This window comes from Columba livia, chromosome 2 (genome assembly GCF_036013475.1).
Source record: "Columba livia isolate bColLiv1 breed racing homer chromosome 2, bColLiv1.pat.W.v2, whole genome shotgun sequence".
Lineage (NCBI taxonomy): Eukaryota > Metazoa > Chordata > Aves > Columbiformes > Columbidae > Columba > Columba livia.
This window is the reverse complement of record NC_088603.1, coordinates 109710799-109735860: the sequence shown is the minus strand read 5'-3', so window position 1 is coordinate 109735860 and position 25062 is coordinate 109710799. Positions and strand designations below refer to the sequence as shown.

At 37.3% G+C, this 25062-nt stretch overlaps 1 protein-coding gene across 2 annotated transcripts in view; it reads right to left on the bottom strand.

The window, feature by feature from the left end:
- The window catches only part of LAMA1 (laminin subunit alpha 1), a 103596-nt gene that overhangs the window by 4917 nt on the left and 73617 nt on the right, over positions 1-25062 (bottom strand). For both annotated transcript variants that reach the window (XM_065053183.1, XM_065053184.1), the window contains exons 37-59: positions 22789-22999; positions 22441-22557; positions 22189-22352; positions 20941-21079; positions 19510-19603; positions 18108-18224; positions 16476-16658; positions 16023-16177; positions 14264-14407; positions 13342-13475; positions 12960-13110; positions 12435-12559; positions 11123-11273; positions 9871-10015; positions 9108-9249; positions 7843-7957; positions 7470-7640; positions 6604-6755; positions 5900-6085; positions 5270-5432; positions 4023-4135; positions 2746-2935; positions 612-770 (exon numbers count right to left, since the gene is read on the bottom strand). In XM_065053183.1, coding sequence (XP_064909255.1) covers positions 612-770; positions 2746-2935; positions 4023-4135; positions 5270-5432; positions 5900-6085; positions 6604-6755; positions 7470-7640; positions 7843-7957; positions 9108-9249; positions 9871-10015; positions 11123-11273; positions 12435-12559; positions 12960-13110; positions 13342-13475; positions 14264-14407; positions 16023-16177; positions 16476-16658; positions 18108-18224; positions 19510-19603; positions 20941-21079; positions 22189-22352; positions 22441-22557; positions 22789-22999 — 3421 coding nt within the window. The remainder of the gene's footprint in view (positions 1-611; positions 771-2745; positions 2936-4022; positions 4136-5269; positions 5433-5899; positions 6086-6603; positions 6756-7469; positions 7641-7842; positions 7958-9107; positions 9250-9870; positions 10016-11122; positions 11274-12434; positions 12560-12959; positions 13111-13341; positions 13476-14263; positions 14408-16022; positions 16178-16475; positions 16659-18107; positions 18225-19509; positions 19604-20940; positions 21080-22188; positions 22353-22440; positions 22558-22788; positions 23000-25062) is intronic.

The window sequence follows — 25062 nt, the reverse complement described above, 5'->3', positions numbered from 1 at the left end:
TTGCAGATTCAAAGTATTAAAGTATTTGTTAGCCCCCTTAATCCAATTAAAAAGCATGGGTGCAGAAAGTGCACCCAGGAATTGAGAAACATTGTTATCATCACCAGAATCCTCCCTGAGACAACATGCTGCACAAGGAGGAAGGTGACAAAAAAACCTATTCTCTAAAACCATGTGCAAAAAGTATGTGGTAATCTCAGACAGCTAAACCAAGCCTTTCAGAGATATTTAAGGCACCTAATCTCTGTTTAAATACAATAGAATTTAGGTACAAAAATGTCTGAAATTCTAAGTCATATTTTTATCTTATATTATGAAACACATGAAATTATATTCTTTATCTATTTTTAATAGTGAGATTGATAGGAAAAAACCTATTAAGGGCCATTACCAAAACACAAGAAAACAAACTCTAATTAGAGCCGCTGAGCCACAGAAAGCTGGAAAGATTTATCTGGTGATGGGTGATTACTTTCATTGTTGTTTCTTTCCTTAAGTACTACTGTTTTGTCAGTCAGAGACAGGATACTGAATCAGATGGGTTTGATACAGTATACTCATTCTAGTTTTGCAAGATGTCAGAGACACCCCATCACTCTGAATCTTCTTACATTCCCAAGATTCTTCGGCACGTAGTCTAAGGGAAGCCCTCCCAGATAGAGCTTCCCCTCCACATCCAAAGTACTGCCATCTCCCAGAGCACTGACTGCTGTTGATTCATGTCCGTCCACAATGATTATGCCTTTTCTTTTAACATATTCCGTCTTTATCTGGAAAAAAAGGAGAGAATGCAAACATGAATCAGTAAGCTGAATCAGTTGCCTAGTCATCATCTGCCACAGAAGTAAGCAAGACAGTTTTTTAGCAGCTAAATAGCTTTGACATCCCACAGTGAGGGATCCTTGCAGAATCCATTATGAGGCTGAGGACCTTTCAGAGGGCAACTGAGCAGCTAAACTGCCTCCTTGTGTCCCCAAGGGATCACAATGATTGCATGTTGTCCTGTGGAAGTTTTTCAGTGTCTTAATGGTTATTATTTAAAACCACTAGTTTATCACCTTGGGATATAAGCATGTCACTAAATCTGAAGCAGGGAGTACTGTGCTGGTCTTCTGCAATTACTGTGCTGCCCACCAGCTGAGCCATCGTAGCTCTCTCAAGTGCACACTCCTATGCTGTAATTTGATGATGGGCAGCACTGAATTTGCTCTGACCAAAAAGCTTTCCAGTTCTGTCCATCTTGTTCACTCATCCCAACACGCCTTCCTTGCACTAAAGCAATTATTCACATGCAGATGAGGCATTGTATTTTAAGTCAGCCAGACATTTATTCTTCCCTAGTTACTTTTAGCCCCACTCAGAATCCTGACCAGGTTCGACATGAGGTTTCACGAACATTTGGGTTTGGTAAGAGGATAAAGTGGCACACCAGGATGATATGAGCAGACAGCAGAGAATGAAAAGGAGTAGTTCTTCTTTCAGCAGAAATGCATATTAGCTTAAATTGATTGTAGAGCTGCTGCAATAATCACTCCCAGATGTGAAGTCATGTGACTCAGCCTTAATCTCTGAAAAAATGTTCAAGCTCATGTTTTTATGTCCTGGATAGTAAAGGTAGATCAGCTCTCATATGGAATCTGTTCATCTCTTAAAGTGGAAAGTGTGAGTTTTATATGAGTATATTTAATTTTAAATATGCAGCTATAAATCACAGTGTTCTTCCTTTCAAGGAAGGCAGCAGAGCTTAACTGTGGTATCTCTCTCTGACAGAAGTTCACATTTGCCATCTTTATGTTAGGTTTTTCTGTTTTTTCTTATGCTGATTATATATGAAAAGCAAAAATAACACTCTGCTGATTCTCAAGGTGTCCAGGGGAGGTGACAACTTTTGAGTCAATCACTTTGTCCCACAGAAACCATTTTCTGGAGTTAAGGCTTCACATACAGACAAAGGAAGGGAAGCATAGCAGGATGAATGTTGTCATCTTCACTGGCCTTAAGGAAAAGTAATGTGGTCAGAGTTGCTTTTAAAACTCTTGCAGACATCACTGTCATTTCCTGCAAAAAGAGACAGAGCCGGCAGCAGGTAGGTTGTTCAGAGGATCTGAGCCAGCAGAGTCTGACCCAGAGCCCGGATACAGAAGGGCCTGAATGCTACATGATATCTGAAAGCTGTAGCCATGATTTCTCCTCAAACTCAACTTGTGCCAAATTCTCCTCCTCCAGTCTCCATTCTTTGCAAATGTCTACCTTTCTCATGTTACATCAACCAGGGAAAGGAAAGAGAGTGGTTCCTTGTTAGCACTAGCTGCTAGGACATTCTGGGGTACTAAGCAATAAGTGGGAGAAAGGAGAAACTGCACCCACAAATCTTTTTCACCCTGTCACACACTCACTTGCAGGTCTTTGGTGACATAGTGCAAAGACCTCTGTGGAAAAAGTCAGAGCTTCCAGACATCTCTGCTGAGTTCTTCTCTAGTGAAGATGACCATTATTACATAGTTGGTGAACAATTTATCTCTAAATAATCTGAGATAAGTGACAGCAGTTGGATGCTGGAATCGATGCATAATTAATAGGAATGTAAAAAGGAAATAACTATACTCAAACATGAGTTATCTGAATGGTTTCATGATTTCATTAAAACCTATCCACCTTTGCAACAGTGAAAAGTGTACAGGGAAAAACCAGCCCAGTATAACTCCAAGGAAGAGAAAATGGAGTACAAGATTGGTGACTACTTACCGTATGCCATTTTCCATCACTGATAACAGCAGGGTGAAAAGCTACTGCTTTCCCTTTGCCTAGATCAAATGAGAAATAGAGCTGTCCCCCATGGAGCTGTAGGGCTGCATAATCAACCTGGTTCTGGTGAGCCATGTAGTAAATCAGGCCACTGGAGGCAAAGGTTCTGAGATTCAGCTGGACAGAAAGTCTAGACAATAAAAATTCTGTGTTACTAGAAGACATTTCTTCTGCATTGATAAAAAGCTTTTCTGGAGACAGAGGGCATCCTCAACTAATTTATTATGATGAAAGAAAATTTATTATTACAAAGGCCAGAAAAGTAGGTTTTGCATTGATTCTAAGAAAACATGACCTATAACGTATTTCATAACAAAAATCAGTGCCGTACCTGTCACAGACAGAAAAAGTGATTGTCACAGAGTGAGCTGGGCTTTAAGAGGGACAGGCCCAGCTGTTTGTGACTGCAGGTTCACCTGTTGCCCCAAGAAAGAAATTAATTCCAGGATAATGTGATGGCATCCATGACTATTAGCCAGGCTTGCTGGGACATAATGGGCAGACTGAGAACAGGAGGAGGCTTAAAAGGTAGAAGAGCTGACTGAGCTATTTGTTATGGAGACACTAGGCTCAGACTACACAGCACCAATCCTCTGCAATGTCCTTATGTTCAAGAGTTACAACAGAAGGACTAGAAGCAAAGAAAGGCTCTTTTCTCAATGCCTGCAGAGGCTTCCTGAGTTGAAAGAAGCACAAACAAGTGGCTTGTAGGCTGTGTTTTGGAGTCCCTGTTGAGAACCTCTCAAAGAAATAAGTGGCAGACAGGCTATCACACTAAGACTCAACAGCATGGTTCTTCTCAGTACTTTTAGCTCCTTTGTTGACCTGGGGAGCGAAGCAGACATGGAAGGTGCAATTGCAGAAAATCCAGAGGAGAGAGCAATATGTTATCTGCATCAATCAAAGGAGCAGAGTCCAGCTGAGCTCTGTATGTGGAAAACAGTAATCAAAATACTTACAGAAAGTACAGTGGGGCTCATAAGACTGAGGGGAAAAAAATGCAGAACTCAGACCATGAATTTAACTCATGTCAACAAACCTGGGAAAGACACACTAATTACATTGCAGTGGTAATGATACCTTCTTCCATGAGGAACCACAGAAATTTGAAGCAAGAGCCGTGTTCAAAGCTGGTAATGCAGTGATCATTCAAGAAAATCATTAACTGCACCTCTTGTAGCTCAATACAAGATAACACACTGTGTGGATATACTCACTTCTTCCTAACTGCAGACTGATTGAAGAGCAGTGTCAAGTGGCTGCCTTTGGCAAGTCCAAACTGATGGGCACCTTGAAGATGATCAGACAGCTCAACTTTTGCACAAACTACCTGTTAATGAAAGGACTTTATTAAAAAAGAATAGTATCGGGTGCTGAACAGCAAGTGCTGAATGGCAATGTGCCTATGCCAACTTTGTAAGGAACAAACTGTACTACCAGATAAACACAAAATATACAGCAACATCAATGAGTTAAACTACAATCATTCTGAGCTATCTGCAGGATCAAAAAGAACTAGTTCTAATGATTAAGCTATGTCTCATGGACAGCATCGGTCTTTTCTACTGAAACATGCTTGTAGTTTGAGCAGCAGTCATCCACCATTTGTCTTAATTGATAGCCCCTTTGATAACAAATACTGGAAGACATAGTACAATTCCAGTGTGAAAATCTTATGGACTTGGTAGAAATATTTTCCCATTTAGTGAGGACACACATTTTTGTTGTCATTTGGAGGATGGAGAGCTGAATAACAGAGTATGAGCCAAAGCTATACTTCAGCCCTAAGAAGGACAGCTTATTTCTTTTTATAGTCACAGTTGTATGAAATGTATAAAATCCTGCTTTCTCTTGCCACAGAAAAATTATTTCAGGATGCTTTGGAAACACTTCATTATAAAGACGTGCAGCTGCAGGAGGAGAGAAGTGATGCTGCCTTCTCTCTGGGGAACAGAGACTATGTGAGAGGAAACAGGTGACGTGCAAGCTGCATTCAGACACTGTGTGTCTCTGGAATGGCTTGTGCCTCTTCTTTGACACAGCGCAGAGACTGCCTGTGTGTGACCAGGAAAAAGTGAATGCTGAATTGCACACCTAATGCAAATCTCAGCACAGAGCCACTTTGGCAGAAACACGTTTAAGATAATTGTTACTTTCAAGTCCTTGTGCTGGTGATTATCACTCTGCTTTTACCTTTTTTCTTTTTTTTTCAGTCTTGCTGCCTAAACAATGATAAACCTAACCACATTTTCCTTCCAAAAGGCCAACAGGCTGCTACAAAGGTTTGTACCAGTTATTCTGTAAGAAATTATAATTTCAAATCCACGTGCATTGAACCATGCCATACCACAGAAGAAGCAAATATACACAGTCCATGCTTTGAAAACTCTCCACAAAGCTGAAATGCATTTTGCTGTTGAACATTTTCCTAGAAGAGGCAATAGAGCTCTGCTGCAATACATACTTTTTTTGTATCTGTAAGAGGCCTCAGGGGAACTGGTAAAGCCTGAAGTTCTGGTTGAATCTCTAGATCTTCTGGCTGTATGGCTGGTTTAGGCTTCTCTGACAAAAAGCAGCTGTCCATATCCACATGTTCATACTTCATGGAAGTGGTGAAATACAAAAGCCTGTGTTTTAAAAACCCTATATTTTAAGAGTTGAAATGCCAAATCTTTACATTTCCAAAGCAGCAGAAGAGTATTTTACAGGGTCTTTCACTAGTAACATGAAAAAGGAAAAGAAGTGGCATGCTGGGACAAAAAGATTGAGAAGTGGTACATAATCTGTGCATAGAACAATATTAATAGACAAGATTCTTGGAAAACCATTCTGTTTGTGAATGCAGATGAAATTATAGTTGACAAAGTTGCATTTTGTGCAGTGTCTCTATAAATTTTAAAGACATTTTTAACGTTGTTTGGAAATTTAGCTGGTAAGGCCCATTTTCTGCTTGTTGTAATACCCAGATCATCAGCATCATGCTTGTCTTATGTTAAAAACCAGGCAAATGCACAATGTCATAAAAGGATTACACGCTACAATTAATAATAATATACACTGTTTTGCAAGACAGGGCAGTTACCGCTCAACTTACTCCTTGTTAAATATAAGATTGCTGATACAGCCATGGAAGGATCCAGCCATTTTTAGCCCTAAAATTCCCTCTCCTGCTGGAATGCCACCAGCATAGAAATGGGAAATATTCATGGGGCTCATTTCTGCTGATGAACCAAGCCTCAGTTCTGCAGGGTTACTTTCATCCACCTGTACAGTTATGATCCTGAAAAAGATAAGGGAGGGAAAACATTCAACAAGAGCCTTAGACATTCATTTTCAAATGAAAAGCATTCCACTCAGGCTCAAAAATGTCCTTTTCTAAGAAATAAAGATTCCATCACTTTGATAATCCTTTTGATGCCTTAAAACTAGGAGACTTTCTTCTTTAAATAATTTTTAACATGCAGAGTTTTGACAAATATCTTTCTTAATTATTTTGATAGGTATCTTTCCAAATCATTTTGATAGCTGTATTTTTTTCTAAAGTATACTATTTAGTATACTTTACTGAAGCAGTCCAAGCTGTCTATAGATTTAGAGAGCTTTTAACTGCAATTTCATCAGTGGCTATATGCCGTGTACAATTACCATGTAAATCATAACACTCCCATTAACAGCAAAAAAAGAGAGCCCTGATTGTTCCACCTAATGAGCTAGCAAAGGCAGATCTTCAGAGAGCGCAGTGAACTGACAACAGCGTACAATAACTAAACAGGTAATACTGTTCACAGTTGCATGTACCTCTTGTTCCGGATTAGGATGACTGAGTGTTCTTGTCCATCACTGTATGTTCCATTAGCAGCCTGAAGAATTACTTTTCTAGTACTTGCTCTATCTCCAGTGTTAACATGCACGGCAAGATGACTATCAATCAGCATGATGGAAAAGAAGGGCTGTGGATTTAATCAGAAGATTAATTTTTAACTATAACTAATTTTCCTGGCACTCATTCAGTGTTTAAATAGAACATACTTTAGAAAAAATTAACTTCCAGCTTAGCTGTAAACAAACTTTTAAATGAAACTCAAAGACTAGGAGGTGTGGGTAGGTACCTCTGAGTGTAAAGCCTTCTAACAGAAAACATGAAAGCTGGAAATTTATCTGGTCATGACAAAAGTTCAGGTTAAAATGCAGGACTTTTTTTTATACCACCCTCCTACCCTCCACCCTCACCCCTTAGAAGAAGGAACTAAGAAGGGGCAGGCATTCCTACTAAGACTTTGTCCTTAGACTCCAGGAGCTCCAACACAGTCCACCAGATATGAGATAGCTGTTCATCTCAAATCCTTCAGTAACTACTGTTGACTAACAGGGTGGAAAGTGATATTCTGTGCATCTCATGTGCAGTTTACCTCCTTGTTGCAAAAGCATTCTGGGTCCTGGTAACAGTAACAGGTCTCTGCTAAGAGACCCTTCATCTCTTCTCTGTTACAATGAATATCCTCTTTCCTGTTCCCCACCTAGCCTCTGTATTTGGGCCTTCCTAAACTGAATAAATCATTCTTTTTCACTCCCTGCAAGTTACAGTCATAAAAACCTAACTTGATATTAAGAAATAAAAATGGCAAAACCAAACCAAAACAAAAATCTTTGTTTTCAGTACTTGCCAAATATGCTTGTCTACGTCGTCGCTTTTTCAGTCCCTTGCTGAGTCCAGCAAGGATGATGCCACTGCTGTTCTTTGTAGCAAAAGTTGCCATCAGTTCTGACTCTGGACTTAGGGACTTAGGTACCAACTCAATATATCCGTTGTTCAAGATGCTCACACTACGAATAGGCTATTTTATGAGGGAGAGAAATAATTACTGACTTTGTCCCTACATAGTGCCCAGTAAGATTAAAAAAAAATTAATTCAAGTATAAATTAGATTATTTTAGACTTTTTTTTTTTAAGACAAACCCATTTATGTGTTCACAAACATTGCTATTTGTTGTTCAATAACAATAAAGTTGAGGTCACAAAACCTAAAAGTCTCCTACCTCCAATACACAGCCTTTTCTTACTCCATATGAATTTCTAAGCAAGTCAAAGGTTGAACGGGATATTTCCAGATTTTTTATGCATCCCACATACATTCTACTATTAAGACCTTTCCTGAAACACAAAAAAAGGCATTTTTTCAAGGAGTAGTATTTGGAATCTCCTGAGAGAAAAGGTAAAGTTCTGTCCAGTAAGAAAAAAGAAAGATCTGTTTTAAAGAACGCAGTCAGCCCAATGTAAGTGAAAACAGGGATAATTTAGGTTTTACTCTTAGCAGATATTAATTCTGATCTTAAAGAGAGTCAGACAACATTGTACCCAAATGGAAACATACAGGTGTGTAATAGTGTGCTGCCAGGCTGGGTCATTTTCAGTACTTTACGGTGAATCTTCAGCTGAAATGTAATGGCTTTTGTGTGAGAGGGTAACTGTAGCTCTCTATTACCTAGCAATTCTTTTTAATTTCTTAAGTTGGGAGGATGCCTAACTTGGTTCCAGGCTTCAACCAGAGAAATCTAAGGCTGTCCTTTCATAATCCCTTACAGGCTGCTATACCAGTTAAGATTACCTTTGCAATAACTGCACAGAGACAAATATTGTCCTAAAATTTACCTTATTGTCAAGAGCATGCAGTTTAATTATATTTTCTTTTGCCATGTTCATCTTTTCAAAGTGAAGCCACTGGAAGAAATCTGACTTTACAAGTTCAGCAGGGATGTGCAATACAAAAAGTACAAACTAGAGACATGCTGTAAAATACATATTCGTGACATTTTCTGTTGATCTGTTCTCAAAATTTTTTGTCCTCTGTTCCTTGTTTTAAAATTGAATTACAAGAGTTCCTTTCTGATGTAGAACTCCTGTCCTGCAGCACAGTTTTGCCTATAAATGCCAGCTGGAAAACACAAGGTTCACACAGGTAGAGATCAAAGGAGTATTGTGCCAGGCAGCAACGCTGAATGCTTCCCGCAGTCTGACACAAAGAGCAGACAGCTGCTGTGGCAGCTGCAGTCGTGGAAATCATCTGCAGAGGGGAAAACCAACAGCTTGCCTCTGATCTGAACTGCAACGTCAGACCTACCACTGGAAAGCACCATATTAGAGTTTGAAGGCAGAGACCAGACAATTCTCTGGTATTCATGGCACTAAACAAGACTTCAGACTTCACTGATTTTCACTAATTTCAGTGGAGACAGCAGAATTTGTGAAAGTCTTTCCCTCTAAAGAGTCTTAGCAAAGGTGGAAAAGAGAGAGGACTCTTTACCTCACAGTCCTCGATCTTGGCAGCCCACCAATGAAGATTGGGTCCTTATCAGAGCGGTTCAGGTCTGATGCAACCCCAGGAGATTCTCCTTGCTTGGTTTCTTTATAATTAAGGTTATACGCATCCATGACTGCCAAAATTCCTGCAAAGAAAAGAGTAAAGATCTGGATAAGGACACAAATACACATTCTTTCATTTTGGCAATTTTGTCTCTAATAAAGAAAAATGTATTAATTGACTCAAACATGTATGGACAATCATCTTATTTTTAGAATGAGTAATTTATTTTACTTCCAGCTACTCTATTAATCTCATTCTTTCTTCTCTGCCAAAAGCAAATCTGGGGAAGTCTACAGAAAAATATATATATGAGAATATGTCATAGCTATTAACATTTATTATCTGTGATACATTACTTCCAAAACATAGACTCCGAATACTGTTGTACTGGGTACTGTTAAAACACAGAACAGAAAACATCATCCCTGATACACAGATTGGACAGAGATCTTTCACCCTTTGAAGACTATTGATCTGTTTTAGACTGTCAGCTTCTGCACTATCTGCTCCTCATAAGACAGGCCAAACTAAGCACAAGATCTTACACTGCTGTCCTTCTAAAAGTAAAGTAACAAAGGTGTGGCTGCTAAAGAAACTGCAACACAAGTGACCAGATCTGGTTGCAGTGATGTTTCCTGTGGCTGTCTTAGATATTTGTATTTGTAAATGTGCAGATACCTGCTTTTTTCAGTCTGTAGCCTACCTTGTTTCTTGTTCCGACTAAATGAAATTTTATACCATGTTCCATTGTTGTAACGATTTTCTGTTGTAAGAGCAAGAGGTCCTGAACCTAGGTCAACAGTCAGTCTCACTTTGCCATCAACAAGCTCAAGGGACAAGAAATCTCTCTGGGAAAACAAAAACAACACAACAGATTAAATTCCTGAAAATAAAATCTTGCAAAAGGATGCATCCCTGGCAAGTTTAGTCTCCTGTGTGAAAAAGCTTTGGTAACTCTTGTACCCAGACTGTTTGGTAGGCCCAAGACACTTATCTTAGCTATGTTTAAGAAAATTAAGTTAAATGTACCTCACAAGCATGTCTTTTTGTTTTCTTTTGTTGTTATTCTTACTTAAACACATTGTCAGGTTTGATTACACAGCAGAGGAAGGTCTAAACAACAAATCTCACATTTGCTTTTTATTTTGGATGAAGTTGGGAGTAATTTGATATGATTGTTAGCATAACGATCAAAAGCTACAATGTTCTTCCACAAGCAGCAAAGAGCTTCTTCACACAGTAAAAAAGACTTTCTGAATTGTATTAAAAGTGACCCCTCTGCACTGTAAAACTTAAGTCAGCTATCATTGTACAATGTATTCAGGCAGTGAGTGCATAAGGCAAATGAATAATACAGTAATTCTGAAACAATCTGTACCTAAAAACAGCTTTGTCATCCTTCAGGAAAAGACAACCATGAGCTAAGTTTATGGTAAACTGCTTGACAGTGAAGGTCTGGAGATGGGTCTAGGCTATATTGCTGTTGCAGGGAGTTTTATTTAATTTATTTCAGTTTACTGAATTCCCATGTTACATATTTAATTCAATGTCTATTCAATCTTATATCGTCCTTCTGCAAACTCAGTTCCAAAAGAGTTTACATTCTGCAAATGTTCCTCCAACTGAACAAAATTTTTTTGTCTGTACCGTTTCTTTTTCTTGCCTTTAGTTAAATGATCATTAATTTTAGTCTAGCATTAAAACAAATTATGAATAACTTGTTTCATTGCTTAATTTTGACCTTAGTGTATGTAAATATTTGCTGTAAAAATGTCTCTAGGGTTCCTGTCTTTACTCCTTTGGCTTATGATGTCAGTCATAACTGATAATATATACAAAGATAATAACTTCTTTTAATATATGTAAGCGGAAAAATAACAAAGAAGAAAGCAAGAAAACACCAAGTTACCCAAATACAGTTTTTGAAAGCTTAAGAATCTGATCAATTTTCTTACAGTGCCATTTGAAGCAAAATACAGAAGAAGTCCATTACGTGAAAAGGTACTGAAAAATATTATTATCTGAGTCACTGTTGAGCGGAGTGCCTTTTCCACAACTGAGTATCCACTGCCATCAAAATGGAAAGAAGTGTCCTCATCCTGTGGGCTATGGAAGTAGAAAGCAGTTAAAAATGTTAACTGAAGAATCTCTGGTTTTCCAGTCATTTTTATTTAAAATATAAGACAAGTTAGATCGGCTGGTATATCCCCCAGGCAGTATGATTAGAAAGTGTTGCAAAACACTTCAATCTTGATGTTACAAATAACTGAAAGATTCCAGCCAAAGGCCACTTTCATTATAGAATCTCACAACACATGAATTAGCCATGGGGAAGGATACATACAAGATAAAAAAAATGTTCTTCCTGATGTGTGAGAAAAAGCCAATGATTTCTTAAGGGAAAAAAATAATTGTTACAACATACACCCCCTTACTTAAAACATGTAATTCATCTATCAAAATGTTTGCGCAACTGCACTTATATTAAATGTTCTGTTAGCCCCATTCCCTGCAATATAATACTTATTAAAAAAAAATCTCATATGATCAAGCAGCACCCTCTGCTGTTTCTACATGAAACATTCTGCCAAAGGGAATACAGACAAGTATATTTCTTTTCAATTCCTGAAGCATAAAAACAGTATAGTCTGCAATACCCTTTCACAAGAACAGTAGCAAGCTCATGGGTTTTTTTTTGCTATGACTTTGTTTGTTTCTTTGTTTGTTTGTTTTTCTTGTAAGAGCGCTTTACACTATTTCTTATTCTAGGAAAGAATATAGTTGTCTTGCTGGAAATTACTGCAAAGCAAACATTCCAAAATAGTTTGGTTCACTGTCAGTCCCTGCTTTCAATGCACAAAACACATGACAGCAATAGAACTCCTGAGAAAGTGATTAATAAGTGAGAAGATTCCATACAATTAAATTATTGGACACCACTGGCAAATTCAGATCAGTGTTCAGAACTGTAAGCCGATGATAAATCAAACTGCAATTTGTCTGAGTTCACTATACTGGAATGATGTCCCCAGGGAAGCAGTAAATTCCCCAGAAGTGGACAGTTTAAGGATTTAGCTGGACAGTGTGCTGGGCCATGTTGTCTAGACTGTGCTTTTGTCAACAAAGTTTGGACCAGATGATCCTTGTGGTCCCTTCCAACCTGGTATTCTATGATTCTATGATTATTTTTAGCTAACATAGAAATACATATTACAGATGTAAATTACTCAAAATCTGTTCACACAAAAAGAGAGTGGGACAAAATACCTTCCAAAACAACCGTTGCATTTGCCCTCTCTTTCCACATAGTTCCAAAGACCAATAGATTTGCCATTTAGGGATGTCTCTCCCATGCACCCTTTAAAATGAGTCACCTTTACAGCAGGCGATTTCTATAAGACAGAAAAACCTCATGAATACAACTAACGTTATGTACTCTGAAAACTATGCAGCCAAATTTTTGTCTAGATATTTTCCTTGAACTCATAACTTTGTTAGATACAAATCATAATAAAAGAACAACACATTTGGAAGAAAAACTAAAACCAAATTCATTGTGTAATGTCTATGCATCATGCATGCACACAGCCTGCCCTGGTTAACACTTTATGCAAAAACATCCAGGGAATATTAACTTCAGGATATCAGAACATCCTTATAGCATCTTTGTTTTAGTCAGAGTACCTGGCATTTCTGGATGAAGTAAGCAATTCATGCAATTATTTCCAAGTCAAAAAGTATATCTTGAACATAATTAAAACATTTTACAGAATGCTGATCTCAGAATTTAACCTTGATTTGCCCTCCAAGTCCTCCAATAAACATTAGGGTTGATTTGTTAACATCCAGTATGCTGGCTGTCCCCGGAGAGGTTGCAGATTTGAATGAAGGCTTCTGATTGGAGTTCATTTCCTCTATGCTGAGCGTACCTGTTTTTCCAAACCTGCCAAGTAGAAATACTAATAGTTTTAGAAATCACCAGGCTTAATCAACACATGTTATTGGCTTCTCTTTTTAAAGTCAAGAAAAATCTTGTTACTGGAAAACTCAGAAGATAGTTTGTGTTTTTTATGCCAAATTCATTCTCTAAGAAGCTGGTAATCTCTACAATACAGCCATCTTAAAAAAAATAAAATTTCCTATCTGACATTTGTGTCATTCTCATTTAAATTACCTGGTTGCATGTATTCTGTGCCATTTGTTGTTGTCAATTTGGAAATCAGGGTACTCCACTCTTGTTGATCCAGAGCCCAGATCCCAAAGAAGAGCTACCTTACCACGTCGCATCTCCACCGCAAGGAAGTCTGGCTGAAAAACAGCGGGGCTTATTCTAATACATGGCATTGAATGTGGAGCTTCTGTTTTCTGTATTTTACAAGGGTAACATCGAGAAAGTACTTCCAGATTCATGTCCCTACATCCCATATTACAGGAGTTGACTTCTAGCAAAATCAGGCCTCAGTAAGTTTTCAGTGGTTTTTACTTTTAATGAAACCAAAAAACTCAGCTTATATACAAGTAGATGAATGTCTTCTTTATATATTTATAAAAACATGTGATGTACACACATACATAGACATACAGAAATGCACACTTTTGAGTGCATGTGAAGTGACCTACCACTGTGTGAAAAAGTACTACCATGTGATAGCGTGCCACGAGGAGCTAATGTCTGTGCATTTTTTGGGGATTACATAGAGGAGGGCAACGTGACAGTGACCCATCACGCTCCTTTTCAGGTGGGTGGATGCACCATCCTCATGAGGGCCAAACTCAAGTACTTTCTCTGTGACGCCAGGCAAATGGCTTGATATATTCCAGCATGCTATATGAAAGCACATCACGGGAAAAGGAAGGGAGAGTGTCTTGACATGGCCAAGAAGCAATGCTAAAGAATCAGGTGCTTTTATTCTCTTCCTTCGAGGATCTCTGGAATCACCTAAGGCACAAAAATATTTCCACCCCTAGCGAACACACTTGTCTGCAAGAGGTCTTATTGGATACTTAGTTTGAGGTCAAGTAGGAAAAATCATCTATGTGGTCATTTAAAACATCTGACTACCATCACCTGCAGTAAATGCATGCCAGAAACTTACCTTTCCATTGCTACCCAGGTAGAAAAGGAGGTTATCTGGTTCAGCAGTTTTCACATTGAGTGTTAAGGTGTTGTAATTCGTGGATGAAATTTGGGGTTGGTAAGCACGAATGCAGTCTCTGTCTGCTGATACTGCAACTTTAATCTGGAGTGGGAAGGAGGAAACTTAATTTAATCAAGTCTTAGCGTACATAGCACATATTTCTGGAATATGTACTTAGCTTCTGACTAACAAATGAAATCCATTTGCTGAGATACTTTCATACAACGTAAGCATTGCTACCTGGGTTAGATCTTGGCAATCTCCTAGGTACCACTTCACAAAGAGATTCACAAATAGAAAAGGATAAAATCTGTCATAATTCACTCATTCAGTTAGGAGATTTGAAGCAGGTAAATTAAACTATTCAAATACCTCAGAAAATAATAATATATCTTGGGTCAGAAGCCCATGTATCAGTAAAAGCCACAGTAGTAATACCAGAAAATAAAGATACAGAAATTCAAAATGTTAAAAAAAAAAAAAAATAATTCAAAGTTTTACAACAAAGTTTACATGATTATTCGAAAAACACATTTGTGAATATATTACAAGTTAAACTTTAAGATTAAGTAGAGAAATTCGTGTTTCTGCGGTCATACCACTAATTCTTTTGAATATTATCCAGTGTACTGATGGGACACGAATTCATGCTAAATGCAGCCAAACTCCAAGGAGGTTGGTAGTGTAATGATATTTTAATGACAGAAAAGCCTTAACTTCATCAACTTGATTGAATATGCCTGAAACAAACTAAATATATACAGCACACTTGTGCATATGCATATGGACACATATATATACAGTTTCTGTCCTCTAGTAGAAGTTTACAAAACAACAGAATAAACTCTCAAAATTCAAAAAGGAGATTTTGCTAATACTTCTTTTTACCCTGCCAGGAACCTCTGTGGCTTATGACACTTCAGAAAATGCTACTCCCTCTTTTCACCACTGGATTCATTAAGCTTCAGTAGACTGTGACAGAGAAGCAATAACCATATAATTAAGGAGATTTGCAGAAAGAACTGAAAGCCTTTCATTTTTTAAAACAAAACCTCCCTAAACCTTACAATAAGACACACATACTAAAGCCAAAGGCATACCAAAAATCACTGAGTGCAAAGTCATTTCCATATTCCCCTCACAGTTTAATGAGGCCCATAGTACAGTTGATTTGCTTTTGTTGTCTTTAAGCAGGGGGCAGAGATTTAAAAACAAGTATATTATTTGTCTTAAAGTATTCTGGATGCACAGCAGCTTCTTGCCAAGAAGAACATACAGACATGGCAGGACATAGATAGTAAAATTTTTGATAGAATCAACATTCGTTAAAAAAATTTGTAATGATTCTTGAAGCTATAGGGAGGCACCACACATCAATCTCTAAAATCAGTTTATAAATGAACATCTTGTCCTAAAAAGAATGGCAGCACCATTCCCTCCCTTGTCTCTTTCTCAGCAGACTATCTCTGTGATTGCTTTCTGGCATATTGTATGTTCTGGCAAAGTCACAAATGCAATAAGAAACCTGAAGCTAAAACTATAAAACGCACCACCAGCCCTGTCAGTATGCTTCAAGAATCAGTCAGTGCTCTTGGACTTCAGTGACACCTTGGAACAACCAGGTACCTTGACAGGAAATTTTAGGCTCTTTATCTCAAAGAACTTCCCTGATAAAAGTGAAAATGAAGCCCGTTAAGTCTGGGACAATGGAACTTACAGATGCTGCCTGCTTGCGGGCCTGGCTGATGAGCTCTTTAATTTCAGACAGGTTTCTGTTCAGGTTATCCTCCAGCATTTTCAAAGGTTTCAGCCTATCAAATAGAAGACTTGCTTGGGCTTCTACTTCTTTAACTTGTTTTTCAGCTGTGATTGCTGCCAACACATGAATGAAAAGTTGTTGCAGGTTGAAAGTTAAATGTACTTTTCACTGCTAAAATACTTGGTTTCTGATCATTTTGTTTTCAGCAATTTTAAACATCAGTAAGGAATATGCAAACTTAAGGACATCCCATGTGACTCCTCTAGAGGTCTTTTAAAAAGCACATTTTTAATGGATTAGGAAGAAATTTTCAGTCCATCTGACTCATATTTAATGTCTATTAAAATTTAATATTAGTACTGCTTCTGCAAGCAGTGACATTTCTAAAGAGCATTGAAGCAGCAAACGTACCAGCTTTTGACGTATGAGTTATGAGTTCACTAGTTTTCCTCAATGTATCATTAACTTGGGACAATGTAGAAGAAGTATTCAGCAGCTTTTGACTGAAATCCCCAAAGTGACGTAAACCCATCACAGCACTGGTGTTTGCAGACACAGCCAGCTCTTTCACCTCAAGCACGTATTTTCTTGTATCTGAAACACAGTTCACAGGTTTAAAAAAAGGTAAATTAAAAAAAAAAAAAAAAAAAATAATCACAGCTTTCATACATACTTGGGAATAATAAATGCCTGGCTTCATAACAGTTACAAACAATCAAAACACTAGAAATGTTGTCAGCTATGTTCCTTTCATAGTCAAGAGTTCTGTTTTCATTTGTATTCTTCAGTCTATGAGGGGAGCTGCAAACCAAGACCTACTGGGATCTAACTTTGCTTAACTGTTGAATGTGTCACGGGTGACAGAGTGGGCCATCTACTTTCTGCGAAACTGGAGTGTCAGGAGGCTGGTGCAACTCCTCTTGCCCATTTCTTAAGTAGGAAAATGGCCACAGACATGGCCCCGAACAAAAAACATGGTCAATGTTCCCCAGCTGGTGATACAGATATGGTTATAGCTACAGAGGTAGTTCTATTTGTTGTTACACACATGGGGTATATAATAATTCAATATTTTACGCAAATATAAATAATAGGATTTGCAGCAATTTTAATTAAGGCTCCTCAGTTTAGATTTTCATGTCTTTTGATCAAGAGACTTAATGAATCCAAAATTTGAATTCTAGAAAAAAATGTTTTATTTTTCATGACCAGCTCTGAATACAACATGGACACAGAATGCAGTGATGGGGAACTTGATTCTGCCTATCACAACAAGATGATGATAGGAATACTTCAGGCTCATAGTGTTTAATTTCCGAATGAGTGTTGCCACTTGGAGTCACCAGCCTGAGACCTATGTTTCTAATCCTACAGAAAACTGCTCAGGCAGAAGGTTTATCACACCCTTTGCTTTGGGCTATAATCACTTATATAGTGAGTATGCCAATCTCAGCCTTCTCCTTACAGCACCTGTGCCCAAAATTGTGGGAAGATGCTACAGCTGGCACAAAAGAACTGATTTAGGTCTGCAGAGATCCTTCTTCCAACCAGTACCCTATACAGAGGGCAACACTACCATGACTCTGCCCCCAGATTAAAAAAAAAAAAAAAAAGGGGGGGGAGGAAAATTCAAGAAATGTAACAAAAAAACTGAAAATTAATAAAATCATAGGACAGTCCTCCTTAACTCACAGCTTAATATTGTTTGATTTCTAAGTTTAGCTTTATGTAAGATAGCATCCTGCAATTAATATCCAGTGTAACTTTATCACTAATATCACAATTTAGTGTGAGTTAAGAGCCTCAGCTGTAAAATGAGCATTTTAAATCTGTGAACTTAGAATTCTAATCTAGACATGTTATGTTTCATAGGTTTATTAAAAAAAGGCAAAAAGAAAAATACTCCTTGTAAGGCAGAAGGCTAAATGAGTCTCCAGTGTAGTTTATTGCTAGGCCTCTGCAATCAGACAATCAACAGGATTTTATTACGATTGTACTAGATGGCTCTTTCATAAGGAAAATGTCAATATAAATTTCACTTACCATTAGGCAATGTTCTTAGTGTCAACAGGGAATCATTAAGCTGGTTGACAATTTTGTTAGTACTTTCCTGAATCATTTCTACCTTTTTGTTCAGCCCATTCAATCCAAATAAAAGGCCTGTTGGAAGAAATAGCTGTGATTTTTCATGCATAAATAAATACCATACAACTCACAGGAACACTATGCATAGGGATAACAAGCATTCACTCATTTAACCAATGCAACTGTATGGTTGTTTGGTTGGTTTTTGTTGTTTTTGTTGTGTTTTTGTTCCAACAGAAAGAGCATTTTACAAACAGGAATGCAAAATGAATACAGTATGCATAGATAAGATCCTGTGGGCACTGTTCCATTCAAAGTTAGCCTTTTTGATTAATTCCATCAGACTTAATTGGTAGAAACAGAGGAAAATACTATAAATTGACTCATGATTGTGAACCCTTATAATTTTTACACTGCTCTTCACATTGTTGAATGGCTTGTGTCAGATATCACAAAAAGTGTTTTACTTTCATTTGTGACCTGTTTGCAGAATCCTCTCACAAGAAAATAAAAATACACAGAGAGAGCAAAATCAGTATGTATTCTGTCCATCTAAATGACATTGAATGTACACATATTTGTAAAGCCAATGATTTTAAAAGCAAAGACCATTTTACAGTTCCAATTTATCTCTATGAAACATTCACTTTCTGTCCAGTTTCATCCAAAATTTCCCTTAGGGTCAAGCCTCTGGTTCTGCACAAAGTCTGTGTTCAAAATGCTTTTCTGATCTTCCATGGTGCAGACTCCAATGCCTTGCTCATATCTTTGGAGTATTAAAAAAAAGCGGGGGGGCAGGGGACACTTGGAAATTTCAGCTGTGTACAAGGAACAGGTACAAATGATTATGATTTCAGTATATCATCCTACATGCTTGTGTAATCCGTAATATATTATATAAAATCGGATGAATGTATTTCTTCAGTAATGATTTTTGCCAAGAAAGGTTGAGCCAGATGATTCCTGAGATCTCTTCCAACCTGGTATTCTATGACTCTGTTTGTTCTTCATGTACTGCATAATCCCCAATGATTTAATTAATAATGTTTGGAAAAACAGCCATTGAAAGCAAGCATTGCTTGGAGGTAAATGACGTACAGTGACGGACAATTTTTTTACAGAGAAAAATAATATTCTTACCTAAAAAAGTAAAATACATGACTCCATAATACATTAATCTTCAATGTATAAAAATATGTATATAGTCATATGCACTATTTTTCCTTTATTTATGCTAACTTTAAAAAAGGCACAAAAACCACCACTGAAAAAAGGAAAAACAAACCCCACAAAACAAACCCCACAAAACAGGAGGTAGGAAAATAAATAGAAGCAGAAGTGTGAACTCTAAAAAACTGACCATCACTTTTTTTCTTCAGAGTTTTAGCTTCATTCTGAAATTTGGAGCTACGCAGTAGAGCTTCTTTTCCGAGAAAACTCAGAGAATCCTCTGGCTGAAAAACAGACATTGGTTGTCACATATGAAAAACAGAAATGCAACTCAAAACAGATGGATGTCCACTTCAAGTTACTGAATATTTTCGTTATTTATGAGATTTCTATTTATTACCTTATTAAGGATCAAATTAAAAAAACACAAGTTGTAACCATTTTTCCAAGAATGTGACACTGAATCTTTTTGCAAAACAACAAAAAGAGAAGACTGAAACAAAACATACCAGGTTCTAGTCTGAACCCGCTACTGATACAGTGTTGCCCTTTGGAACACCACTAATTCTAGTTCCAGGCCTAAATCAAAATTCCCAGCACTTTGCACTTAAAAGTGAGACATTTCAAAATCTCAGTCTTTAAAGTGTTCTTTTAATCCATTTATCCAACTAGAAAAATTTGGAAGAGCACCTTGAAGAATTCATACTCTTGCAAAGCTTTAATAAGACAGACAGCTATAAAATCAGGTACAAGCTCAGAAAACAATGCCAACTATTTTGATCACTATCACGTAAATATTTCAGATATTTGTTTCTTCAGGCACAATGTGCCTGAAGGCACTTGTAAACATAGCCCATTCCTTCCTCGGTTTTACAATCATGAAAAGTAGAAAGAGATAAAAGGGGAGGGAAAAAGAACAATATGAAAGTAATGAGGTCAGACTGATAACTGGTCAGGTCTTTTTAATCTATTGTTTCAGTAACAGTAACAACCTGATAATCTTGTAAGGCAGAGGGGTAACAGATGAGACACAAACATCCATTTGGCTATGAAATGTCCTCAACTAAGCAAAATATTCATGATTGGGAACATCTATATAGAAATGGAAGAGGGACAGGTCAAATGAGGAGATGGTTGAATAATTCCAAAGGTGAAAGCGAGCACCAGAGGTTTGGGAACTTATGTTCTACAGTAACGCATGTCAGATGACTGACATAAGCACTCACAGAATGAAGACCAGTCCAGCTAACCATGCATTAGACATTCAAAAAAAACCAGAAACAGTAAATGGTACTATGTCAGAGAGAAAAGCAAAGTAAACGGAACATAGAATCATAGAATAGTTTGGGTTGAAAGGGACCCTTCAAAGGTCATGAGTCCAACTCCCTGCAATGAGCAGGGACATCAACTTGATAGATTCCAGAGCAGACTTCAAAAGCTTTTTTTCTGCTTTGTCTGAAAGTGCCCCGTTACCGTTTTGGAGTACAGATTCAGGATACAGGATATACTAGTTGGTAGGACAGGCTCCATCAAGAAGACTCAGACTTCAGCAAGTGAAAAACAAACATTCCAAAACGAGAAAGAGAAAGATGTTAATTAAAATACTAATATTGATACTCACTAAATCCAAGGGGCCATTCATAACTCTAGATGCATCATCTGCCAAAATCTCTGTTCTTTCAATCACACTTTTAACACTGGAGTGGGTGTAGATAGCAGCAGTTGTGTTCAGAGTCACATTTCTTACTTTAGAGAGGCCACTAAATACAGAATTAACAAGTAATTTTTTTTCAAGATAATAGCTTAGTCAAGCACTAAATTCCATGTCTTCAGTTACAACAGGCACATCTTTCTAGGATACATGATACACTCTGAAAAAATGAGCACACCTTGCCCTATGTTGCATAAGGGGTTTTAAAGTTCATTTTTTTGAACTGAAACAATTAGTTCAAAAAAAGGTTTTCATCTATTTTTTTTCCCATTTCATTCCTTTTTGTTTGTGGTCAGTTTTTAAATTTATAAAGCCACTTAAGTCACAATTTGCATGAAGAACAAATCACATCACCTAAACAGAACAGAAACAATGTTCATAGATGGAGCTCAAAAGCAAAGTAGAGAAAATTACAAGTACCTGAAAGCTATTCTGTATTAAATTTTGCTTTATTTAATTTATCTGGCTGCAGCAAAGTCAGAATTGCTCAGACCAAAATTTTGTCTTATCAAACTTAAAACACATGTAAATTTTTCAATCTGATAGGATTTAACTTTTAACACACATATCTGCTGACCTTAAAAGACAAAACAGCAAGAATCCCAGAAGGATTCCTGGGACAGAAGATTAATTTCCATTGAATTAACTGGAATGGCTTCTCAACTTTCAAATTCTAAGAGTGCATTTGAGTGGATTTGAGATTGCAACTCACTCTATTTTGCAAGATGGTTTAAAAGCAACAATAATGGAGGCACAATAGGAATAGATTCTTGATGAAATTCAGGTGTATTGTCAAGAATTATCCATACACAGACCAGAAGCTTCCCAAGTTATACCATAATATACTGAGTATTTAATAATACACTAGTTATTGTGTAAGTCAGCCACATGAAAAGCAAGACTAATCAACCCCCTCTATGTCATTTAATAAAGGTACAACTGCATTAAAAGAAAAAAGGTCTTTAAATGGAGAATAAAAATTGATCACAGAATAACAGAATGGTTTGGGTTGGAAGGGATCTTTAAAGATATCTAGCCCAACCCCCGCAACTGTGGGCAGGGACCTACTTTAGTAGATTAAGCTACTACCTATTTAAATTAAATCTGCCAGATACCACTGTAAATCTCTCCTGATTTCCTATTTGTCAAGTTTCCTACCTCTCTAGTGCACCTGCAAGTCTTTGGAATTGGGCAGCATGGTCCTCAGCTCTGTATACCAGGTCAAGCACTCCTCGCACAGACATCTGCATCACCAGTTCATCCACATGGTGTCGCAGTTTGGTGCTCCACAAGACTAACTCATCCTGGTGGACCTCCAGGTTCTGCATGACAAAATGGTTTCCCCTTTTATTTTCAACAGCAAAATACACCTGACAGTGTCAAAGAGGATGTTAAAACCTAAGAACTTACAGACGTAGAGTTCTTTATATCCTGGGCAAGAGCAGCAGCAATATTCACTAGGACCTTTCCTTCTTTAATGAGCACAGTCGAGACCTCTTCACCTTCCTTTATATTTAGCTTTTTGTCCTGTATCACAAATTAAGTGTTTTATAGTAGTCAGTCAGCTGGCGCAGATGAGGTCACATATCACATAATCAGTTTTTGGTTTTCAAACAGGGATCTGGTTTCCTTTGAGTTTAAGGTATCGCATACATTAACATGTTTAAACCTGTATAAATTTATTTAAGTCTAAAAAGCAGCTTTTGAACACAATTTCATAGTTGGTATTTCTTATGCAACAACACTGTCCAGTCTTACATTTAGCTCCGCCAGGTTGCTCGAGATAAGAGGAAACAAGCGGTTGGTCTCACTCATGTCAGCAAGTGCCTTATTCACCAGGTCCTGGGCATCTCGCAGTCTGTTGTTGTGCTCTGATAAGAGCTGGCTTGCATCCTTTTTCAGTTCAGCAAGCTCCTGCTGGGGTTTAAGATATTCTTTCTGAACCCGGATCAACAAATTCTCCGCAGCTCTGACAAAGAGAGGAATCGGTAAAATAAATAAATGGCATAGGAGAAACTTAGTCATGATTTCTTGAGGAGAAATTAGGGTCACGTGAAATTAATTTAAATGCATCTTCTTACAAAAGTCTTCATTTTTTTTTCCTATAATAGTATACATACACATTAGCTTAGTTACTCATCTTACCATACAATAAGGTGACTGCCTAGGGGAGAAGGTAGGGATACATAAACCTTTTTCTGTGATGACTAGAGGGGAAAGGGGCTAGTATAAATCACATTTGCTTGGACTTGCTTGGGACATTCTCCACATTAAAACCTCTGTGAAACACCCCTCTGGCACTGTTCTATGTCTTAACTGTAGCGATTCATATTTTGAACGTAGGATCAAAACATCAATTATGAGGACTGACACTGGAAAGAAACAAGTAACTACAACTGAAAGACATATATATATATATACACATATATACACACACCCCCAAGAGTCCTGAAAATTTAAAATATAAAATAAAAACAAGTAGTAAAATAGACACTGAAATGAGCAATATCTGCACTTATCTTTTAAAATCAGTAACAGAAGTTATCTGGGAAATAGCAAATATCCTCAAATATGTCAGTTTTTAATCACTTCAGCTGTTCTTTTTGGGAATATTTTCATCTCTACTTGACCACTTTCCATTTGAACACTTTCCAGTATTGAAGGAATTGAACTAAAAATGATCTGGAAAATCTATTCCTCTGTTTCTCTTTGCACATATACTGTATACTGCAACTCCTGTAATGATACTTATAATCAGATTTCACATCATACAAAAACCTAGTTTATTTCATAATTATATACAGCACATTCCACCTTGCTTATTGAATAGCAGATGTGCATTTGCATGTATTTCTTAAAACTAATAATTCAGAGTCCTTACACTCACAAGCCACAGCCTTAAAACAGCTACAAGAAAAGAAAGTATTTTACAGACTGTAATGACTTCCACTTCAGTGTAGAGTAAAAAGGTTAATTTTCAAATTATTTGAGAACTTTGCCTTACATGGCAAATGTGTGGAGACCTCAGTTACAAACACTGCTTAAGTGTGTCATTACACGCTGAGTCCACTGTGAGCCATGTGGTAACTTCTGCTCCCTGAAAAATGCACAGCCAAGCTGCTTATTTAAATCAGTTCTGAATTTACAGTTGCACAGCACGATAAATTTTGCAGAGCAAGCAATCTTGTAAATCTTATTCATTCTCTTCTTCAGTCTGTCAAAGGACACTTAAAGAACTTTCAGAAGTTTCAAAGCAGCCTATAATTGAAAAAGCTGATTTACAAATGCCTTGTGTAACAGCTCAAAAGTTGATGTTAAAAATCAGAACATTCTGTTACCATGCAACAGGACATTTTGAGATGTTTTTTTAAGTGCAAAAACTATTTGAAGTTCCTAAAAAATGTAACAATAAATGGTACATTTCTAGTCCATTTAACTTCTATACAATTTAATATTCAGTACAAGGACAAGCACAGGAGCCTGTTGAACAGAATCAGATACACTACCAGCATAAACATTCTATCCTTCCTAATCCAAAGCATTTAATTAAGAAAAGTCAGGTCTAAATCTTTCTCCCTCGAAGCCAATGCTAACACTCTTACTGCTTTTTGTGGGCTATGGGAATACTTAGTATTTCTGAAATTAGAACAAAAATTTTGTTGACTTTTGGAACAATCAACGTTTTCCACTGCCAAGTCTGGCAATAAGTACTAATAAATAATTAATAGAAAAGCCATTTTAAAATAGCTTGCAACTGGGGAGAAATCAAGACAATGGAATACAATCCCAAACAGCGGCTCAGTATGCTGAAACAAGTGCCTTGGCTTCATATCTATGTGATACATATTTCAGGGACAAAAAATCGTCATGTCCTTCAGCAGACCTGACATGTTCTGGGCTTGCAATTGACTGAGACAGTTCTACATCTCTAGCCAAACCAGCAAGGAGATGTATATTATGGCCAAATCTGAATCAAACTGAAACCACTGAGTTTTTTCACTTATTGTAATGGAATTTTGTAACACGTCCAAA